Source organism: Theropithecus gelada, chromosome 16 (genome assembly GCF_003255815.1).
Source record: "Theropithecus gelada isolate Dixy chromosome 16, Tgel_1.0, whole genome shotgun sequence".
In the NCBI taxonomy this organism is placed as follows: Eukaryota; Metazoa; Chordata; class Mammalia; order Primates; family Cercopithecidae; genus Theropithecus; species Theropithecus gelada.
In genome coordinates this window covers 74,114,671-74,133,881 of record NC_037684.1, presented here as the reverse complement: position 1 = coordinate 74,133,881, position 19,211 = coordinate 74,114,671, and the positions used below count along the sequence as shown (strand labels likewise).

The window sequence follows — 19,211 nt, the reverse complement described above, 5'->3', positions numbered from 1 at the left end:
CTTGTGGTCTCTTAAGACCCTGGCTCACCACCCATCCCACAGTACTGCTCAGATGAGGCTCAGCGGACATCAACCATCACTGCTACCAGTCTCTGCAAGTAACTACCTCCGAAATCTGCCTTGTTCCTCCCAAGCTGCTGTGGGAAGTCAGATGTGACCTCCTGGAGGCACAGATGGGAGGGCAGAGGTGAGCAAACCACTTGTTTTTCTTGCAGCTGTGGTCTTGCACTTGTACATGCACAGTGTAAAAATACTTGTTCTTTGGCCAGCCTCTGGAGCTCTCTTTGAGAAAATACTTTATGTCACTACTGTGCCTGAAACCAGAAGTCAGCAGGCCCTGCCTGAGGGGATCCACTGCCCCTCCTTCCACACTCTTGCAGGCTCCTCGCGAGATGGCTACAGCCTAGCAGTTAGCACCACCACATCCACCAGCCAGGTCTAAATTAAGCACGAGATCATGGGAATGTAGATTTTCCCATGCAGCTCTGCATGTTTTTCAGATGTCTCAAGCTGGAAAATTATACTGATCAAATGGTAATTCATAGCTCGGCCTGTCCTGTGTGGTGGGGGTGAGTAGCCATTAAAGGCTCCTGTTTGCTGTGTCCAGTCTCCGGTTGACTTCATCGTCTCCCATCAGCCAGTGTTTTCTCTAGCAGAGCCACAGTGTGTTAGAAGTGGGGAATCTCTGCCTAAGGATCACAGCAGCCATCCTCAGAGGAGGGAAGGGTTCTGAAGGCTGCTTTTCACATTTCCAAAGCCTGAAGGGAAGCGCTACTTTTTTGCCCACCATGAAGCCCCACAGGCTAACAAAAACATCTGCTGCTTGGCTATGGCTGGGATTCACTCCCTCAGTTGGTGACCTGTGGCTGGGCTGATCGGAAGCTTGGGTTTCTCATAACACCATGGAGATGGCAAGGAATTGAATCACTGGTCAGAATGGGGGCCTTTGGGACTGAAGGGTTTGGAGTAAGCATCTGGTTTTAGAAGCAAGGACCCTGGGTACTGGCTTCTTGGTGCCACAGAGCGGTCACAGCATTGACCCTGGTCCCTGGATTCCCATCTCCTCTGTCTGCCACATCACGTTATTTGCATTTTGGCATGATTTTTAAAAGAATGCTGTTCATAATTTGGTCATTTGTAAGACTGCTTTGAGGAATAGGAGAGGTAGGGGAGCATTCAAGAATTCTCATATGCCTTTATGAAGTGTTGCTGCCTGCCCTTTGTGCAGTCACAGTGTTTGATCCTGTACACTGAGGGGGAGGTGCAGCTCCTTGCCATACCCCTGTTTTCCTGTATTGGCAGGAACAGCCAAAACCAGGTCTCCAGACCCCATCTTTTCTTCACGCAGTCTTTAGAAAGACTGCATTTCCCCACCTGCCTGTGCAGTCTGCACTCACAAGCTGCTCCTCCCAGAGACTAAATAGTAGGGGCATGTTGATAGCAAATTAAATTCCTTGTGTATGTTTTGATACTTGACTTCTGCTTTTAGAAAATTAAGTACATATCAAGTTCTAGGAGGCCAAGTGACATCTAATTTGAGCTCTGCTGTATCTATTTCAGTGACTCTCAGATCCTGGGAGAAGCTGCCTAGGTGACTTCCTGAGGGTGGACCTCCTACTCCCTGGGAGGGTGGCGTGGACCAGCTTAGGGGTTGGTTCTTCCTATGCAGTCAGCCCTTCCTGGCTACCTCCTGGCAGCAGGTTAACTGACACCTGCAGGGATCTTTCTTCCTTAGAAGAAAGTGCCAGGGGAGACAAGTAAGCACATGGGCAGTTTACCTTTTCCTGCTCTACCATCTAGAAGTCAAGTCTGAAATGTTTGTTTTTCTTCAAAATTCTTTTTTTTTTTTTTTTTTTTTTTTTGAGACGGAGTCTCGCTCTGTCACCCAGGCTGGACCGCAGTGGCCGGATCTCAGCTCACTGCAAGCTCCGCCTCCCGGGTTCACGCCATTCTCCGGCCTCAGCCTCCCGAGTAGCTGGGACTACAGGCGCCCGCCACCTCGCCCGGCTAGTTTTTTGTATTTCTTAATAGAGACGGGGTTTCACCGTGTTAGCCAGGATGGTCTCGATCTCCTGACCTCGTGATCCGCCCGTCTCGGCCTCCCAAAGTGCTGGGATTACAGGCTTGAGCCACCGCGCCCGGCCTCTTCAAAATTCTTTAAGTATATGAGTATAAAGGTTTTTTTAGCCCACTTTTTGGAGACTGATAAATTTTTTATTTAAAAAAAAAAAACTTCATTTTATAGACAGGGTCTTGCTAGGTTGCCTAGGCTAGATTTGAACTCCTGGGCTCAAGTGATCCTCCTGCCTCAGCCTTCTGAGTAGCTGGGACTACAAGAGTGTAGCACCCTGCCCAGCTGATATAAAATTTGATTTCTCTAACCAACAGGAAGCCACCTTCAGTTAGTGAAGATGATGAAGATGATGTCTTACTGTTTTTCTGGTATGAGGGAAATAAAGGATTTTTTTCTTTTCATTTCTCTACGGGATGAGCAACAGTTATTAGACTTTAAGTTATTGTTAGCATGGCTGAAATGGAGTTATAATAGTCTTTTCTCTTTTGGCTGAAATGATGACTGTTGAAAAGAATGTGGCACTGTCCATATTGTCCTAACTGGCCTGTTGTCTTCCGGAGAGCCCGTGTGGTTTGGTTAAGTGATCTGTGGTCTCAGCTACCCCAACTGGGCCTCCTTGTAATGATCGTTGTACCCTTTTGTCCGGTAGGAAGATGGAGATGTATCCTCACTCATGGACTGTACCTCAGGAAAGATAAAGCCAGTGAATTGAGGATTGTGGAGTATTGCACACGTTCAAGTGTCCTGCAGTGGGCACCATGACACTGACTTCAGCATGCCTAGAAATCACCATGGGGGCTTGTTAAGAGAGTGGCAGCCCCTCAGCTCTGCCCCCAGAATGACTGGGTTTTTGAACAGACTCCCAGGAAGTTCTGATATATCTGGTTGATGGACCACACTGATGGAACACTGCGGGAAAAGTGGGGTGTACCCCTTTCCCAAGCATTCTCTGTCATCTGCTTTTAGAAAAATAAAGTACATGTAGAAACATAGGAGGCTGCCAGACATACATAGGTGGAGCTGCCATCTGAAGTGAAGATGTTCAGGTCAATTAATTCACCCGTATTTATTGATTGGGACTGGGTTTTCTTTTTTTTTCTTTTCTTTTCTTTTCTTTTTTTTTTTTTGAGATGGAGTCTCGCTCTGCCCACCCAGGCTGGAGTTCAGTGGCGTGATCTCGGCTCACTGCAAGCTCCTCCTCCTGGGTTCACGCCATTTTCCTGCCTCAGTCTCCCGAGTAGCTGGGACTACAGGCGCCCGCCACCACGCCTGGCTAATTTTTTTGTGTTTTTAGTAGAGACGGGATTTCACCATGTTAGCCAAGATGGTCTCGATCTCCTGACCTCGTGATCCGCCCGCCTCGGCCTCCCAAAGTGCTGGGATTACAGGCGTGAGCCACCGCGCCTGGCCTGGGACTGGGTTTTCACAATGTTGATTGACCTGTGATCGTTAGGTTTGGGGAGGGCAGTGGAGAGACAGCTCCCTGACAGCCGAGCTTGATCTTCAGTGATGGCTGGTGAAAAGCCACTCCCCATAGTTTCCTTAGGGACTTGATATAGACCCCAACTGAAAGGTGAGCATCTTTCTGTCAGCACACGATCAGCCACACCTTGGTGGCACAGAGGCACGGGGTACAGAGATGTGTGCCTTCACCGCAGACCCACCTGTGCTGTTTGGAACTGCGAAAAGCCTCTGTCTCTCATGATAGGGAACTCTAGATTTGCAAAGAATTTCCCCACCCAGCTCCTCAAGCCTTTGGAGCACATTTTTATGGAATACTTCTTACCTCCTGGGGCATAACCCTAGCCTTGGAATTTTTTTTTCCAGTTTTGTTCTGTTTGCTGTTTTGTTTAGTTTCTTTCCAGTCTCTACTCTCATTTGAATTCTGTGTTTTCAACTATGCCAGAAATTTTTCCCCCAGCTTGTCCCCTGCATGTATGATGATCCAGCTGTTATTTTATCATTCCTATCATGAGTCACTCTCAAAAAAGAGCAGATGATCCCAGATGTTGGTTGGGGGTGCCTCATTCACAGGGAGTGCCGAGCCCTCCTGGGAAGGATGCGGTTCTTCCTTGGTTGGTCTGGGGCTGTGGGTCACCTGTGGCTGGGGAGAGCCCGGCTGATGTCTTTGCACTCCTACTTGAGGCCCTATTGGAGGTTCAGGGAAGGGCCTATGCTCTGTCCTTTTGTTGTTTGGCTGTTGCTGCCTTTCTACCTCTGGTTCTCTCAGGTGCTTCGTGCACAGGGTTTGCAGTTGGAGGTGTCAAAAGCACACATTGCTGTAGATTACAGCATGAGAATTCCAGGGGATAAATGGCTTCATGCACAGGTAGACCTAGAGGTGCAGATCACATGCTGTTATGTCTTGTGCCTTCTCCTGTCCTGGCTTCTTGCTTTCTTCTATGGCTACTTCAATCATAGGTAAACTCTGACTCTGCCCCTGGGGTGTGTTCCAGCAGCTTAGCAACCCTGCTGGTTTCCCAGAAGTTTTAGGAACCATCCCGAGGGGTCTACAAGTGGTCCAGTCTAGATTCTTAACATATCACTGACCTAGCTACTGGTTGGGGGAACTGTGGGGCTTTAATTGGCTTGATCTCAGTCCTGGGCCTACTCCTGGCCAGTTCCGCAAGGATGACTGAAGTACTCTTTCCAAGAAGAGGGGGATTATGGTTGTTGCATAGGCAAAACCAACGATTCAGTTTTCAGAATGGAAATAAAATATTTGGTTTAAAGAACTTTACCTAGTTCTGGGGACTAACTGTAGAAAAATGAGTATTCCCTTTCATATTGAGTAGATACGGCTTTTAATGTGGAGGCTCTGAAGCTCCCAGGGCATTTCAGAAGGCCTGACAATTTCTGCATTGCTCACGGTGCTACTTCCCCAAGCCACCTCAAGCATTTAGTTTCTTGGCTGTTTTTTTTTCTTTTGAGACGGAGTCTCGCTCTGTCGCCCAGGCTGGAGTGCAGTGGCGCGATCTCGGCTCACTGCAAGCTCCGCCTCCCGGGTTCACGCCATTCTCCTGCATCAGCCTCCTGAGTAGCTGGGACTACAGGCCGCCGCCACCGCGCCCGGCTAATTTTTTGTATTATTAGTAGAGACGGGGTTTCACCGTGGTCTCGATCTCCTGACCTTGTGATCCACCCACCTCAGCCTCCCAAAGTGCTGAGATTACAGGCGTGAGCCACTGCGCCTGGCCTAGTTTCTTGGCTGTTTGTTGGAATTTTATTGACTCTGTGTGGCTAACAATTGTTATCTAACGTGCATCCGCACCCTTATTTCTTAGTAAAATGAATTATTAATTAATATAATTTCAAAACAAGTTTTTAGGGCTAGGGCTGGAGTGAGGAAGGTGTGGCTGGTGTGGTGGTGACCAGGAGCGTCTGCCTGGTCATCTCATCCCACGAATAAAGTGGCCATTCTGTGGGCCTGCTCAGCCTGTTTTTTTGTTTGTTTTGAGACAAAGTTGCTCTGTCACGCAGGCTGGAGTGCAGTGGCATTATCATGGTCCACTGTAGCCTCCGTCTCCTGGGCTCAAGCAATTCTCCCATCTCAGTGTCCTGAGTAGCTGGGACTGCAGATGTGCGCCACCATGCCCCGCTAATTAAAAATAAAATTTTTTTTAAAAAAAATTTTTGTAGAGATGAGGTCTCACCATGTTGTCCAGGCTGGTCTTGAACTCCTGGGCTCAAGTGATCCTCCTGCCTTGGACTCCCAAAGTGCTGGGATTATAGGCGTGAGCCACTGCACCTGGCCCTATCCCTGTGACAGCTCTCTTGGAAGGCACAGAAAGGTTTGTTTGCCTTGAATAATGAATCCCACTTTACATCTTGCTGTCTTCATTGAAAAATATTTAAAGTTTTGACAGAATTGTATAAGTTCATGTACTTCATTTATCAGTTAGCATCAAATAGTTCTAGGTAATACCTGATATGATGATAGAACTGGATTTCTAAAGGTATATCTAGTTACTGAGGATCCTTTCAATTGTCAGTATGTAATTTATGAGAATAAGTTTTTGTTTTGTTTTGTTTTTTGCTGTATTGAGTCTAAACTTTTAACAGAGTTTAATGTTGTTTTTCCTTGTTTTGACAACCCTCCCACCTCCACCTCTAACATCCATATCTGGCCTGGAGGTTCTTTTTCAAGAAGTGATTGTGAGCTAATCACACACTTCCTCAGGTTTGAGTGAGGAGCCCAGAAGGTAACAAATGATCCTGTTTTAGTTGCATTTGCATGTGCATTAGTTCAGTCTCAACAAGCTGGAAACAAGAAAATTGGAAAATTGAGAAGGAAAGTTTGGAAAGTGGAGCGTGCAAACTGTGCGAAAAAGAGTGAGAACAAATCAAAACTCAGATTCTAGAAATAATAGAATGTGGCCAGGCGCGGTTGGCTCACGCCTGTCATCTCAGCACTTTGGGAGGCCGAGACAGGTGGATCACTTGAGGTCAGGAGTTCAAGGCCAGCCTGGCCAACATGGTGAAACCCTGTCTCTACTAAAAACACAAAACTTAGCTGGGTGTGGTGGCAGGCACCTATAATCCCAGCTACTTGGGTGGCTGGGGCACCAGGATTACACGAACCTGAGAGGCAGAGGTTGCAGTGAGCCGAGATTGCGCCACTGCACTCCAGCCTGGGCAACAGGGCGAAACTCTGTCTCAAAAAAAAAAAAAAAAAAGAAAGAAACAGACATAAATAACACGTTGTGCTGTGGAGGGTGGTATATGATGTTTGGAGCTTGGAGCTTGCTCCTGGGATGGACTCATGGCAGATGTTTGCTGGGAGATGTTTAAATGTTTACAGCCAATCCTGTGGTTGAGGGGAAACAGTGAAAAATGGGGACCTGAGGTATCCAAGGCCAAGTGTGGCAAAGTAATGGAAGTCCAGATGTTCAGCTGGAATAGCTAGAGCTTTGTGTCCACTGGCACTGCTAGAGTCCTGCCTCATGGCCCACGCATCATGGACTGTCTTATGGTTGGAATCATTAGTTTCGGCCTCCAAAATCTTGCTTAGGTGAGGTACGTAGCCCAGTTGGCCTGGAAAATGAAAAGCCTCGGCTGGGCGCGGTGGCTCACGCCTGTAATCCCAGCACTCTGGGAGGCTGAGGCGGGCAGATCACGAGGTCAGGACATTGAGACCATCCTGGCTAACATGGTAAAACCCCGTCTCAACTAAAAATACAAAAAATCAGCTGGGTATGGTGGTGGGCGCCTGTAGTCCCAGCTACAGGCTGAGGCAGGAGAATGGTGTGGACCAGAGAGGCGGAGCTTGCAGTGAGTCGAGATTGCGCCTCTGCACTCCAGCCTGGGCGACAGAGCAAGACTATCTCAAAAAAAAAAAAAAAAAAAAGAAAAGAAAAGCCTCCAGTGACTTTTCTCCTAGTGAGAATTATTTATTTGTTTGTTTATTTATTTATATTTTTTAGAGACGGGATCTCGCCATGTTGCCCAGGTTGGTCTTGAACTCCTGAGCTCAAGTGATCTGCCTGCTTCGGCTTCCCAAAGTGCTGGGATTACAGACATGAGCCACCACACCTGGCCCTTGTGAGGTGTATTAGTCTGTTTTCACACTGCTAATAAAGACATACCTGAGACTGGGAAGAAAAGGAGGTTTAATTGGACTTATAGTTCCACATGGTTGAGGAGGCCTCAGAATCATGGCAGGAGGTGAAAGGCACTTCTTACCTGGCAGCAGCAAGAGAAAAATGAGGAAGAAGCAAAAGTGGAAACCCCTGATAAACCCATCAGATCTTGTGAGACTTATTTACTATCACAGGAATAGCACGGAGAAGACTGGTCCCCATAATTCGGTTACTTCCCCTGGGTCCCTTCCACAACACATGGGAATTCTGGGAGACACAATTCAAGTTGAGATTTGGGTAGGGACTCAGCCAAACCATATCATGAAGATTTCTTTTTGTTTTTCTCTTTTGAGGCAGAGTCTTGCTCTGTTACCCAGGCTGGAGCGCAGTGGCGCCATCTCAGCTCACTACAACCTCTGCCTCCTGGGTTCAAGTGATTCTCATGCCTCAGCCACCCAAGTAGCTGGGATTCCAGGTGTGCACCACCACACCTGGCTAATTTTTGTATTTTTAGTAAAAACAGGATTTTGCCATGTTGGCCAGACTGTTGCTGAACTCCTGGCCTCAAGTGATCCTCCCGCATCGGCCTCCCAAAGTGCTGGGATTACAGGCGTGAGCCGCCACGCCAGGCCCTAGTGAGGATTTCTTAGCTCCATACCTCTCACTTCTCACCATCCGCCTGTGCTGAAAGCTGTTCCTGTCTATCAGCTTTAAGAAAATAACAGGCAGCCACACAAATTATATAGGCCTTATTTTGTTTTTTTGACTATAACTAGTATTTTATTATTTTATTAGCTTTTTCATTTTTCTTGAAGTTTAAGTATTTCAGAGACCATCAACAGATGTCCTTGCAAGTTAGTCTGTTAGAGAAAACCCCTGCCTTGGTCAACAGCCCCTGTTTGGAGTTCCTTTCCCAGCTTGTGTCTGGGAGGGCAGCGACACTTCGGCCCTTGCTCACAGGAATCACTGCCTTTTCTTTGCTGCCAAAGGTCTAGGAGGCTCACTGGGAGCCCTGACTGGGCCTCACAGCCTCCCTGGGAACTGGGCCCAGCTGGAGGTCTTCCGCTTCTACCTACAAAGTCACCAGATAGGGGAGGGCAGCAGAGCCCAGGGCATTGTTTCTCACTTAGGAAAGTGTTCTTTTTTTTTTTCCTTAGGACATTCTCAACCATTTGATACCATTTTACTGGGAAGGATGTGGCCGAAGTCCTCGTTTTTTTCTTTCCTTTTTTTTTTTTTTTTTTTAGACAGGGTCTCACTCTGTTGCCCAGGCTGGAGTGCAGCGGTGTGCTCTTGGCTCACTACAACCTCTGCCTCTCAGGCTCAAGCAGTTCTTGTGCCTCAGCCTCCTGAGTGAGCTGGGATTACAGATGTGTATCACCACAGGGTTTCGCCACGTTGCCCAGGCTGGTCTTGAACTCCTGAGCTCAGGCAGTCTGCCTGCCTGGGCCTCCCAAAGTGCTAGGATTACAGGTGTGAGCCACCATGCCCAGCCAAAGTCTTCATCAGTGGTGAATCCTAGCTCTGCCCACTTCTCTGAGAAGCTGAAGAGTCATACCTGCTCTACATCAAATGGAACAACAAATAGAAGGGCCTGGTGGTCCCTGGCACATTGTAAGGCTCCTGAATATTAAGTACCTCTGATCATTACTACTACTACTGATTTTGACACATATTTGCCCTTTAAGCTGGGAAATATTCATTAAAAATTAAAATGTTCTTTTGTTTTTTTCTTTGTGAGGCCCGTTGTATCTTTGCCAGCAGCAAATGTTGCATCATGAATGAAAAACCTAATTACGTCAAATGTGCAGGCCACCGTGAAAAAGTTTTTATCCCTGGTCCTTTCACAGCCTTTGCAGAATATGCCTGGTTTTAGCTGAAGCCCTGTTCTGTGACTTCAGATAGAGTCAGATTCCTTGACATATTTGAGGGTGGAGAGAAGGTCTCCTTGGCCAGAGCAGATGTATGGGTTATTACCAGTGTGAAATTTTACGACCTGCCCCCTTATTGTGTGTGGAAGATCATACAAAGTGCTTTTTCCTATTTTGTCATTTAACACTAAACAGCAATCAGTACAGAAGACTTCTGTAACTTTCTCCCCACGTAACAAGCAAGCAGTCAGTTTTGCAGGACACCAGCTAGGTATCCTTCAGTTCTACTCTGATATTTACTTGGAGGTAGCTTCGGATCCCACATGTTGAGGGCCTGGTCCCACAAGACCACTCCCTCCTTCCCAGCAGTGCAAGTCCAGGCCTCTGGAACTTCTGACCAACCAGCTTCAAGTTGAGACCCCTTCTTTGGGTTCAGTTAATTTGGTAGAGTGGCTCACATAACTCAGGGAAATAGACTTGTATTTACCTATTTATTATAAAGGATATTACAAAGGATACAGATGAAGAGATGCATAGGCCAGGTGGAGGAGAAGGATGCAGAGCTTCCATGCCATACCTCGGTGTCACCCTTCAGGAACCTTCATGTGTTCAGCCATCCAGAAGCTTCCTGAGCCTGTCCTTATGTCTTTTTATGGAGGCTTCATTATGGAGACATGATTGACTAAATGATTGGCCATTGGTGATAATCTTCAGTCCCTCTCCCCTTCCCGGGACTGATCTTGCCTTGGTCTTTCTGGTGACCAGCCCCATCCTGAAGTTGCCTAGGGACTGCCAGCCCTCAGTCAATCATTCACATGCAAAAAGACATCACTGTGGAGATTCTGAGGATTTTAGGTTTGGAATCCCTGCCAAGTGACAGGGATGAAGACCAAGTACATATTTCACAATAGCAAACCCTCCTTTTTGTGTGATTGTGATGAGTAGTCATTGCATTTCCTGTGGCTTTTCCTTGCTTCTGCCACCTTTTGTTTACTTTTTTTTTTTTAATGTGCCCCTTACCCATCTGAGGCTTTAGATGAGGAAGGTAGGAGCTACCTGTTGTTTCTGTGGCAGAAACATCTTGAGAGTAAAGACCACCACAGGAGGAAAGGGAAGTGCAGGTTCTGGGCCTGGAGTGACCTTAGTCAGCTGACCGTGTGATTCCAGGCCTCAGGTTCCTCACTTGTATAGTGGGAAAAATAATCCTTCCCCTGAGGGTTTGCGGGGACAGCCAAGCAGGTGGTCAGGATGGTGGGTGGAGCGCCTTGCTTCCTATCCGGGCCCTAGCTGTCCTAATCTACCTGGGGCAATCCCTGGAGACTTCTAGGGACTCAGTTTTCCCATTTTATAGGTAAGGAACTTTCATCCCCTGCCAGACTGTGGCCTTCTTGAGGGCAGGGACTCTGTTTTTAACCTGTAACATTTATTTATTTAACAGTGTTCATTTCTGTGTCGGGCACAGTGCTAAGTGCTGGGTGCTCGCTGGTGATGAGGCAGATGAAGGTTACCAAACTTGTGAACAGCAGCCTCATGTCACAGACGTGGACCTCACTGTAGCCTGGTAAGTGAGTGTTATCTGGAGAAAGAGAGGGGATAGATGATGTGTTTGGTTGGAGCGAGTTAAAGGCTAGCCAGGGGTCTCAGTTTTCTTTGTGAAATGAGGGGCTGGGCTATAACCAGATTAGTTTTCAGGCTGTATTAGCTTGGGCCAGATGCTGGAGGCTTCTGAAAGCCAAGTGGAGGTCTTTATCCTTTTTCTAGAAGAGCTGTTAGGAATCTTTATAAATTCTTGAGCAGGGAAGGTCAGGCGAAAAGTGATTGCCAAGGAGAATTTTCTGGACATTTGGAAGCACAATGGACCAAAGCAGTTTTGAAGGTATTGACAGGCATTTTTGAGTTAAGATAGACCTGAAATTAGTCTCTTTCTTGTCATAATGTGTATTTTTTTTTTAATTTAAATAAACTTAAAAAAAAATAGAGATGGGGGTATTGCTGTTTTGACCAGGCTAGCCTCAAGTAATCCTCCCATTTCAGTTTCGCAAGTGCTGGGATTACAGGTGTGAGCCACCATATCTGGTCTCACACATAATTTTAAATTTGCCAAGATCAGCTTCTCCCAGCATTTCCGATTCTTCCACAACTGACTTTTGCCAGGCAGTGAAAAGACAACCCATAAAATAGCCATTCCAGTGGAAGTGTTTTGAAAATAGAGCAATAGTCATGATGTTTACTTCCTTTCTCCTAAAGGCTTAAACTTGAGTGTAAATTTTATTCATTGTTAACTGGTAATATTGATTTTATCTTGGGTTCATCCTGAGGAGGCTGGGTATGTCCACTCAGCTCCCCAGTTTTACCCAGTACCTGCTGCTGGACCAGTCTCCCACCCTCACAGGGGGCTTACGTTGCAGTGGAGTGGGTTTTCTCTTTCTCTAGGTCATGGCTTCCAGCTTTTCGAATCTGAGGCTCCAAAGGAGGAAATGACCATTCAGGGATCTTACTCCAGCTTGATTACGGAAACTGAACCTTCATAGGGTGCGCACTTAACAAGGACAGGAAAGTTTCTCTCTTTGAAGGGCTTTAAACTTGTAACAAAGAAAATAAAAATGACGACTTCGTCTATCAGACGGCAGATGAAAAACATTGTGAACAATTACTCGGAGGCAGAAATCAAAGTCCGGGAAGCCACCTCCAATGACCCATGGGGCCCATCCAGTTCTCTGATGACCGAGATCGCCGACCTGACCTACAATGTGGTGGCCTTCTCAGAGATCATGAGCATGGTGTGGAAGCGGCTCAATGACCATGGCAAGAACTGGCGGCATGTGTACAAGGCGCTGACCCTGCTGGACTACCTCATCAAGACAGGCTCCGAACGCGTGGCCCAGCAGTGCCGTGAGAACATCTTCGCCATCCAGACCCTGAAGGACTTCCAGTACATTGACCGAGATGGCAAGGACCAGGGCATCAATGTGCGTGAGAAGTCAAAGCAACTGGTGGCCCTCCTCAAGGATGAGGAACGGCTGAAGGCTGAGAGGGCCCAGGCTCTCAAAACCAAAGAGCGCATGGCCCAGGTTGCCACTGGCATGGGCAGCAACCAGATCACCTTTGGGCGAGGCTCCAGCCAGCCCAACCTCTCCACCAGCCACTCGGAGCAGGAGTATGGCAAGGCTGGGGGTTCCCCAGCCTCCTACCATGGCTGTGAGTAATGGAAGTGCTTCTCACCCTTTGCCAGAGCAGCAGCAATGGGTGACAGGTGGGGTGGGTGTCCCTGGGCTTAGGGAGTGATGACCACTGCAGAGCTTGAACCTGTCCTGAGTACCCAGCTTTTGGTGGCCCAGGCAAATTGTTCTTGGTCTGGATTGAGTTTTGGTTATAAAGGGACTTTTATTTTAGTCCCTTGGCTGCTCTGGTTCAGGGGTCTCTAACACCCTTTGCTGCTCTGTGGGTCTCATTCTGTACATCTGGGCAGAAGGTGGGCAGAGGCAGGTCTTTTCTGCTTCCTTGTCAGAATGGGTCTGGCAGCAAAGAGGGTTGTCCTGCTGCACATACAATGGGGAGTTGACTCTGGTAGCCAGGAGGAAACAAATGCTCTTTCTTGATAATCTTGTTTCTTTAATCTCATATTAAATGTTTTTCTACCGACTGAGCTGCAGGTTTCTTGAATGGCTCAGTATTATTCTACTTCAGCAAAAAACTTGTACAGGTTGCTAGTGTGAACAAGGCCTCCCTTCCAAACATGCAAATGAGAGTTCCTGGTGATTTGGTTGCATGGCTGGGTCTGCATTGAGTGGGGCCGGTCTAGTTCTAGTTTTGCATGTTGGGTTAATATGGGTCTTTGTCCTATGGTCAGAAGAGGTTTCAGGGAACAGAGTGGAGTTCAGGGCCTGATGGAAGCTGGTCTCTGTGAGCCACATTGGCATCCTGGTGGTTCATTGGAAGTGGTCCCCCAGCAAGTGTTTCTCCATTTTCACAGTGCTGTGCCAGCCACAGTGTGGACCCCACACTCAAAGAGACAGGTGGCCCTAGTGGCCTTTGGGGGACAGGGTGAGGATGGAGGTGGGGGTTGTAGAAATTATATCTTCTGGCTGCTGAAACAAAAGTGCAGATCCCTAGTAACGCTATGTCAGCATAGCAGAAAACTTTTTTTTAGAGGAAGTTGTTTGTAGTTTGACAGACCTCAGTCAACCCTTGCTTAGTCAGTGTTCTATTACCAGACCATTTACTAACATTTCCTGCTTTTGCAGGTTTCGATTTGACATTGTACCGCCACCACTAGCATTTTGAGAAATGTGTTAAATGAGAGATTTGCATATTAAAGTCAGATTTCCTGCTTCTAGGAATTCTGAATTATTACCGAGCTCGGAGCAGGTTAACATAGTCGTGTCCCATATGTAGTTGTCATTTTTCCTTCTTAGTTTGAACTGCTTTGCTTAAGCAAAAGTTGTGACCTTGGTTAAACCTCTTGAAAACAATTTAACCTTAATCTCCAGAAGCCTCAACGTAGGGTTAAGTTGCACCAAAAAAATGAAGATTGTCTTTTAAGAAGTGAAATTGTTTTATTTCTCTCAAGGACCCTCTCACAAACCCCCAGAGAGGCTCCCTGTGGCTTGAATTGGTCCCAAACTGTCTTGACTTCCTCTGTTCCTATGGCTGTGGCTGTGGCTTTGATGCAGGCCAAGGGGAGCTGCCATTCTTTTTATGTGTTTTTCACAGTCATTATTCTCAAGAATCCAGAGGATGCTAAGCAAGGAGCTGAAACAGCTTCATGTTCCATGAGCAATTTGTGGAACATTGCAGATGCAGGGGTGGGACAGTGGGGGTGTAGGAACCTGGTTTGATCCACCCCTCCTCCTCATACCGAGTCCAGGGCCTGTAGCCATAGGTCCTGCTGGGCTAAATGATACTGCCACAGTTCCAGCTCTGACGTTTTTGGTTCCCTCAGACCTTACGCTTGAGCTGCATGTTCAGGGTCAGAATGTGGTCAGCGGGCTTTTCACAGCTTCCACCGCAGTGGGCTGCGGGGTTGACCCCGAGCAACCTTGGCCTGCACCTCCTGCAGGGGCTGCTGCGCACCCTCTAATGGCGTGTCTCTCTCTGTGTGTGTGTGTGTGTCCCTGCCCCACAGCGCCTGAGGCCTCGCTGTGCCCCCAGCACCGCACAGGGGCCCCGCTGGGTCAGAGTGAGGAGCTGCAGCCACTGAGCCAGCGCCACCCCTTCCTGCCGCACCTGGGGCTAGCCTCCCGCCCAAATGGTGACTGGTCCCAGCCCTGCCTCACTTGTGACCGCGCAGCCCGAGGTGGGACGGCGGTTTGCTTTTTTCCTTACTAGAAATGCTGGGCAGCTTGCTGGGGGTGTGCTTGCCATGCCAGTACAGCCAACTCTCTCCCTGTCTCCTCTGGGCCTGGCGGTTTGGCCTCCAGCAGGCCCAGGAGCCCTTTCTTCCCCTCTCCTGGGAGCTTGTGGCCTGGTTGTGCTCCCTTCCCAGGATCACATGTCACTTGCTGGAAGTTTAGTCAAAAGTTTAGCAGGGAGCTGTTCTTTGGGTAAGGCATGGGGTGATGGCCCATGCTCTCCCCATGCTCCCATTCCCTGACAAACTGGAGGGGGTTCTGCTACCTGTCTGGCCCACCCATGGTGGTGGGTCAGACACCTTGGCTTGTTGGACCGGAAATGTGTGATTTAAACCTCACAACACCAGACCAATGTAAGATCCTCACTGGATGGTCATTGGAAGCCATCATCCTTAATGCAGTAATGTATGCCTTGCCCTGAATAAAATGGGATTGTTTTTTTGCTTCCCAATTAACTGCTTTTCTTCCTGAAATCCCCGTTACCATGGAAAACAGAGAGTTAGCTGTACTGTCAATTCTAGGTCATGGTGTTTGAAGATACCTAATTCAATGGGTAACTAAAAATGGGGCTTCTCTTTCTACTAATTAATAATGCATCCTGATCAGAGCCCTACAACTGTAGCAGGTTAAACTGAAAACAGATTTTCACTGTTGCCTACAAGAAAATGCTCTCAGTCTAATCTACCTTCGGTCCCAAGTGGGGTCTCTGCTACAGAGAAGAAAGGTGTCTGTTCTCTTCTACTCTTCTTACAAGAAGGGGCACGACAGAGAGCTTTTGTGCGACTTCCCTGATAAGGTGGCCAGCCTTTATTCAGCCCTGGAAACAGTTACTGTTCATTCATGCCTCATTAATATTACAGCTTGTTTGACTTGGGTATTTGTGTGATAACTATATTTAACTCTAGGATATTTCCCTTCATGCCTCTGTTTTCCCCTAACAGTTTATACAGGATTTTGGCTTCTTCTAAACTGACATTAGAAAATGTAAGGAAGGCCAGCTCTGCACTGTAAAGAATGTAAATGATAAAACCATGCGTTAAAGGGTCACCCAGAGGCATTGGAGTTACATGCCCATTTCACCCCACCCGGACAGTCAGGGGCTGCTGTTCTCAACAGGTCCCGCAGAACTCTCCATGGAGTTCCCTTTTTGTTTTTCCTGTGTTCTACCCATTTGGTAACTGACAAGGTCTGTTTTGAGCCTTGGTGGCTAATTCTGTGTTCCCCTGGCCCTCTAGCTCTCCTGCTGGCAAACTGGCTTTCCTGGCGTGTTAAATACGGCCTGGCAGGCCTGCAGGCTGGCCGTTGCCCCCTGCTGCAGCTGTCTCTGGCCCTGCCTCTGCACCTTTGCCTGTGCCATTCAGTTCTCTCTGCTTGGATATCGCTCCTACCACCTGCCCCCTGTTCCTCCAACCTGACAAGTTGCTTAAGGTATCCACCCCATGTGGATTTCTCTTGTCCTTGAGCCCTGATAGGAGTTGAAGATAAAAATGAGTATTTTTTTCTTTGAAGATTTCTTATGCCCCAGATGAGTTTTGAGCAAGCAAGTGTTATATGGGTTGCATTTCTTCCTTTAACTGTTGGGTGTGGCATCCTCTTCACATCTCACTCCCTCCCCGTCAGAGGGTAGGGGGCTGTCGGAGTGGGGGGCAAAGACCCTGGCCATGTTTCTTCTCTGTTCTTTCTTGATGCTTCACAAAGCGTTGAGTATAAGGTAAGTGCTTAATCTGTGCACACCAGTGGATTTGTTTTGAGCACACCTTGGAAATCGGCAGTGGAAAAGTCAGAACGATGCCAGCCATTCAGAAAACTGTCAGGTGAGATGCAGGCTGTGATTCAGGAGAGGTGTTTGTGAGGGGTACATTTGAGACCGCAGACCCCACAGAGGCAGAGGAGGCAGACTGCTTGGAAGCCCTCTTCACATGAGAGCAGCCACAGCCAGGAAGGCCTCTTGTGTGACTGGCAATAATCTGAGGATGTTTGAGGAGAGCTTTCTTTCATGTGCCATATTTCATCTCATTCTCCCTGTGCCCCTCCCTCTCTCTCACCTCCCACATAGATCTGTAGATCTGACCTTGGAAGTCTCTCGAATTGTCCATCGTGTTCCATGGCCTCAATTCAGTGCTTGCCTTCTGACCAATTTCCTGCTGTGAGCCTCTCCCAGTCTCACCCACCGTCCATCTTTATAAAGGATGCCCTGGTCCTGAGTCTCAGAAAGCCCCTTTAGATGCCAGGCCCTGCAGGGCCATCCCAGAGCCTTTGACGTTGCAGACCTCAGTTGCTTCCACCAGCTGTGTCCCCTGCCCTCAGTCTAGGGGTCCTCCTGTTCCCACAGAAGCATTCCAGACCTTCCCAGGCCTGCTGACATCCGCCTGCAGGCGCAGCTCTGGGCTTTCCTTTTGAAGCCTGCCCTACCTGCCCTTTGCTCTGTATTTATTGAGTTCCCATGGGGCACCAGGCACTGAGCAGAGAACAGAGCCCTCTACCCTCATGGAGCTTACATGGTAATGGGAAAGAAAAACACAATATAAATTATTCAGCATGTTATGTAACGAGTGCTCTGGAAAACAGCAAGACAAAAAGTCCTGCTGAGTGTCTTTGGAGAGGTAAGGGAGGGTGGCTTGTAGTATGAATGGATCAAGCATTGAATGAGCATGGGGGTGAGCCTTGTGGAGGTTGGAAAGAGCCTTCCAGGCAGAAGGGCAGCTGTGCAAAGGCCCTGAAGTGGGAGTGTACTCAAGGTGTTTGAGAAAAGGCAGCCAGTGAGATGGCGATGAGTGACTGAGCATGGCTGGTGCATGGGGGTGGAGCGTGGCAGAGGTGGGCCTGGAGGAGGTGTGGGGCAGGGCCTCTCAACTCTATCTGGCTGAGAGCATGCTTTGAATTCCTAGTCCATCCAGACGGGTACTTTTGTGTCCATGTTTAGATGTTGTGCCGATGTCATTGCCAGGAGCTTTTGAAACACTTTCACTGTGCTTACCTTGCAGACCATGCACTCAGTGGCCCGGTGCTGGGCCTTCTGGGTTTATGTCAGAAATTTTCTTGACTTTCATCCACAGCGAGGTAGGGGAACATGAGGGTTGGGAGGATCCCTTGGGCTGTGTGTGGGCAGGGTGGGAGCAGGGAGCTGGGTCAGGAGGCCACTGTCCCCATCCAGGTGGAAGATAGTGGGGGTCTGGACCCAGCAGGGCTGCAGAGGTCTGGGCAGTGGCTAGGTTCTGGGTATGGTTTTTTTTTGTTTTGTTTTTTTTGTTTTTTGAGACGGAGTCTTGCACTGTCGCCCAGGCTGGAGTGCAGTGGCGTGATCTCGGTTCACTGCAAGCTCCACCTCCCGGGTTCACGCTATTCTCCTGCCTCAGCCTCATGTGTAGCTGGGACTATAGGCGCCCGCCACCGCGCCCGGCTAATTTTTTGCATTTTTAGTAGAGACGGGGTTTCACCGTGTTAACCAGGATGGTCTCGATCTCCTGACCTCATGATCTGCCTGCCTCAGCCTCCCAAAGTGCTGGGATTACAGGTGTGAGCCACTGCACCTGGCCGGTTCTTTTTTTTTGAGATAGAGTCTCGCTTTGTTGCCCATGCTGAAGTGCAGTGGCATGATCTCGGCTCACTGCAAGCTCTGCCTCCTGGGTTCACGCCATTCTCCTGCTTCAGCCTCCTGAGTAGCTGGGACTACAGGTGCCCGCTGCCACGCCCAGCTAATGTTTTTGTATTTTTTTTAATAGAGACGGGGTTTCACTGTGTTAGTCAGGATGGTCTCGATCTCCTGACCTCGTGAGCCACCGCACCTGGCTGGTTCTGGGTATGTTTTAAAGATGACCCGACAGGCCTTGCTAGAGGACTGGGCGGAGTGAGAGGGGAGCTGAGGATGACTCAGGTCTGTGAGTGGAGCAGCTGGAGGCGGAGCTGCCATCATCTGAGGTGAGGGCGGCTGTAGGTGCAGCAGGTTAGCAGAGGGGTTGAGTTCAGGATACAAAGAAGTGTCTCCTAGACACAAAAGTGGAGGTGTCAAGAAGATCTGAGAAGTCTGGAGTTGGGGAGAGAATTCTGGGCTGCAGACATGCTTTGGGAGTTGTCAGGGCATGGACAGTGCTTATGACCGTCCGCTGTTGAGCCTCACCTTGTGCTCATGATTTTTTTTTTTTTTTTCGAGATGGAGTCTCTGTTGGCCAGGCTGGAGTGAGTGCGGTGGTGTGATCTGGGCTCACTGCAACCTCTACCTAGCTGGCTTCAAGCGATTCTCCTTCCTCAGCCACCTGGGTAGCTGGGATTACAGGCGCATGTCACCATGTCTGGCTAATTTTTGTGTTTTTAGTAGAGATGGGGTTTCATCACGTTG

General features: G+C 48.5%; 1 protein-coding gene across 3 annotated transcripts in view; it reads left to right on the top strand.

The window, feature by feature from the left end:
- EPN2 (epsin 2) overlaps positions 1-19,211 on the top strand; it is a 102,525-nt gene that overhangs the window by 36,423 nt on the left and 46,891 nt on the right. Inside the window, exons 2-4 of one of the 3 annotated variants that reach the window (XM_025361514.1) lie at positions 10,963-11,085; positions 11,958-12,722; positions 14,650-14,820. The exons of 1 other annotated variant lie outside the window; for it this stretch is intronic. In XM_025361514.1, the coding sequence (XP_025217299.1) occupies positions 12,128-12,722; positions 14,650-14,820 (766 nt within the window). In that variant the 5' untranslated portion in view covers positions 10,963-11,085; positions 11,958-12,127. The remainder of the gene's footprint in view (positions 1-10,962; positions 11,086-11,957; positions 12,723-14,649; positions 14,821-19,211) is intronic. One more of the 3 variants, XM_025361515.1, reaches the window with a different exon arrangement.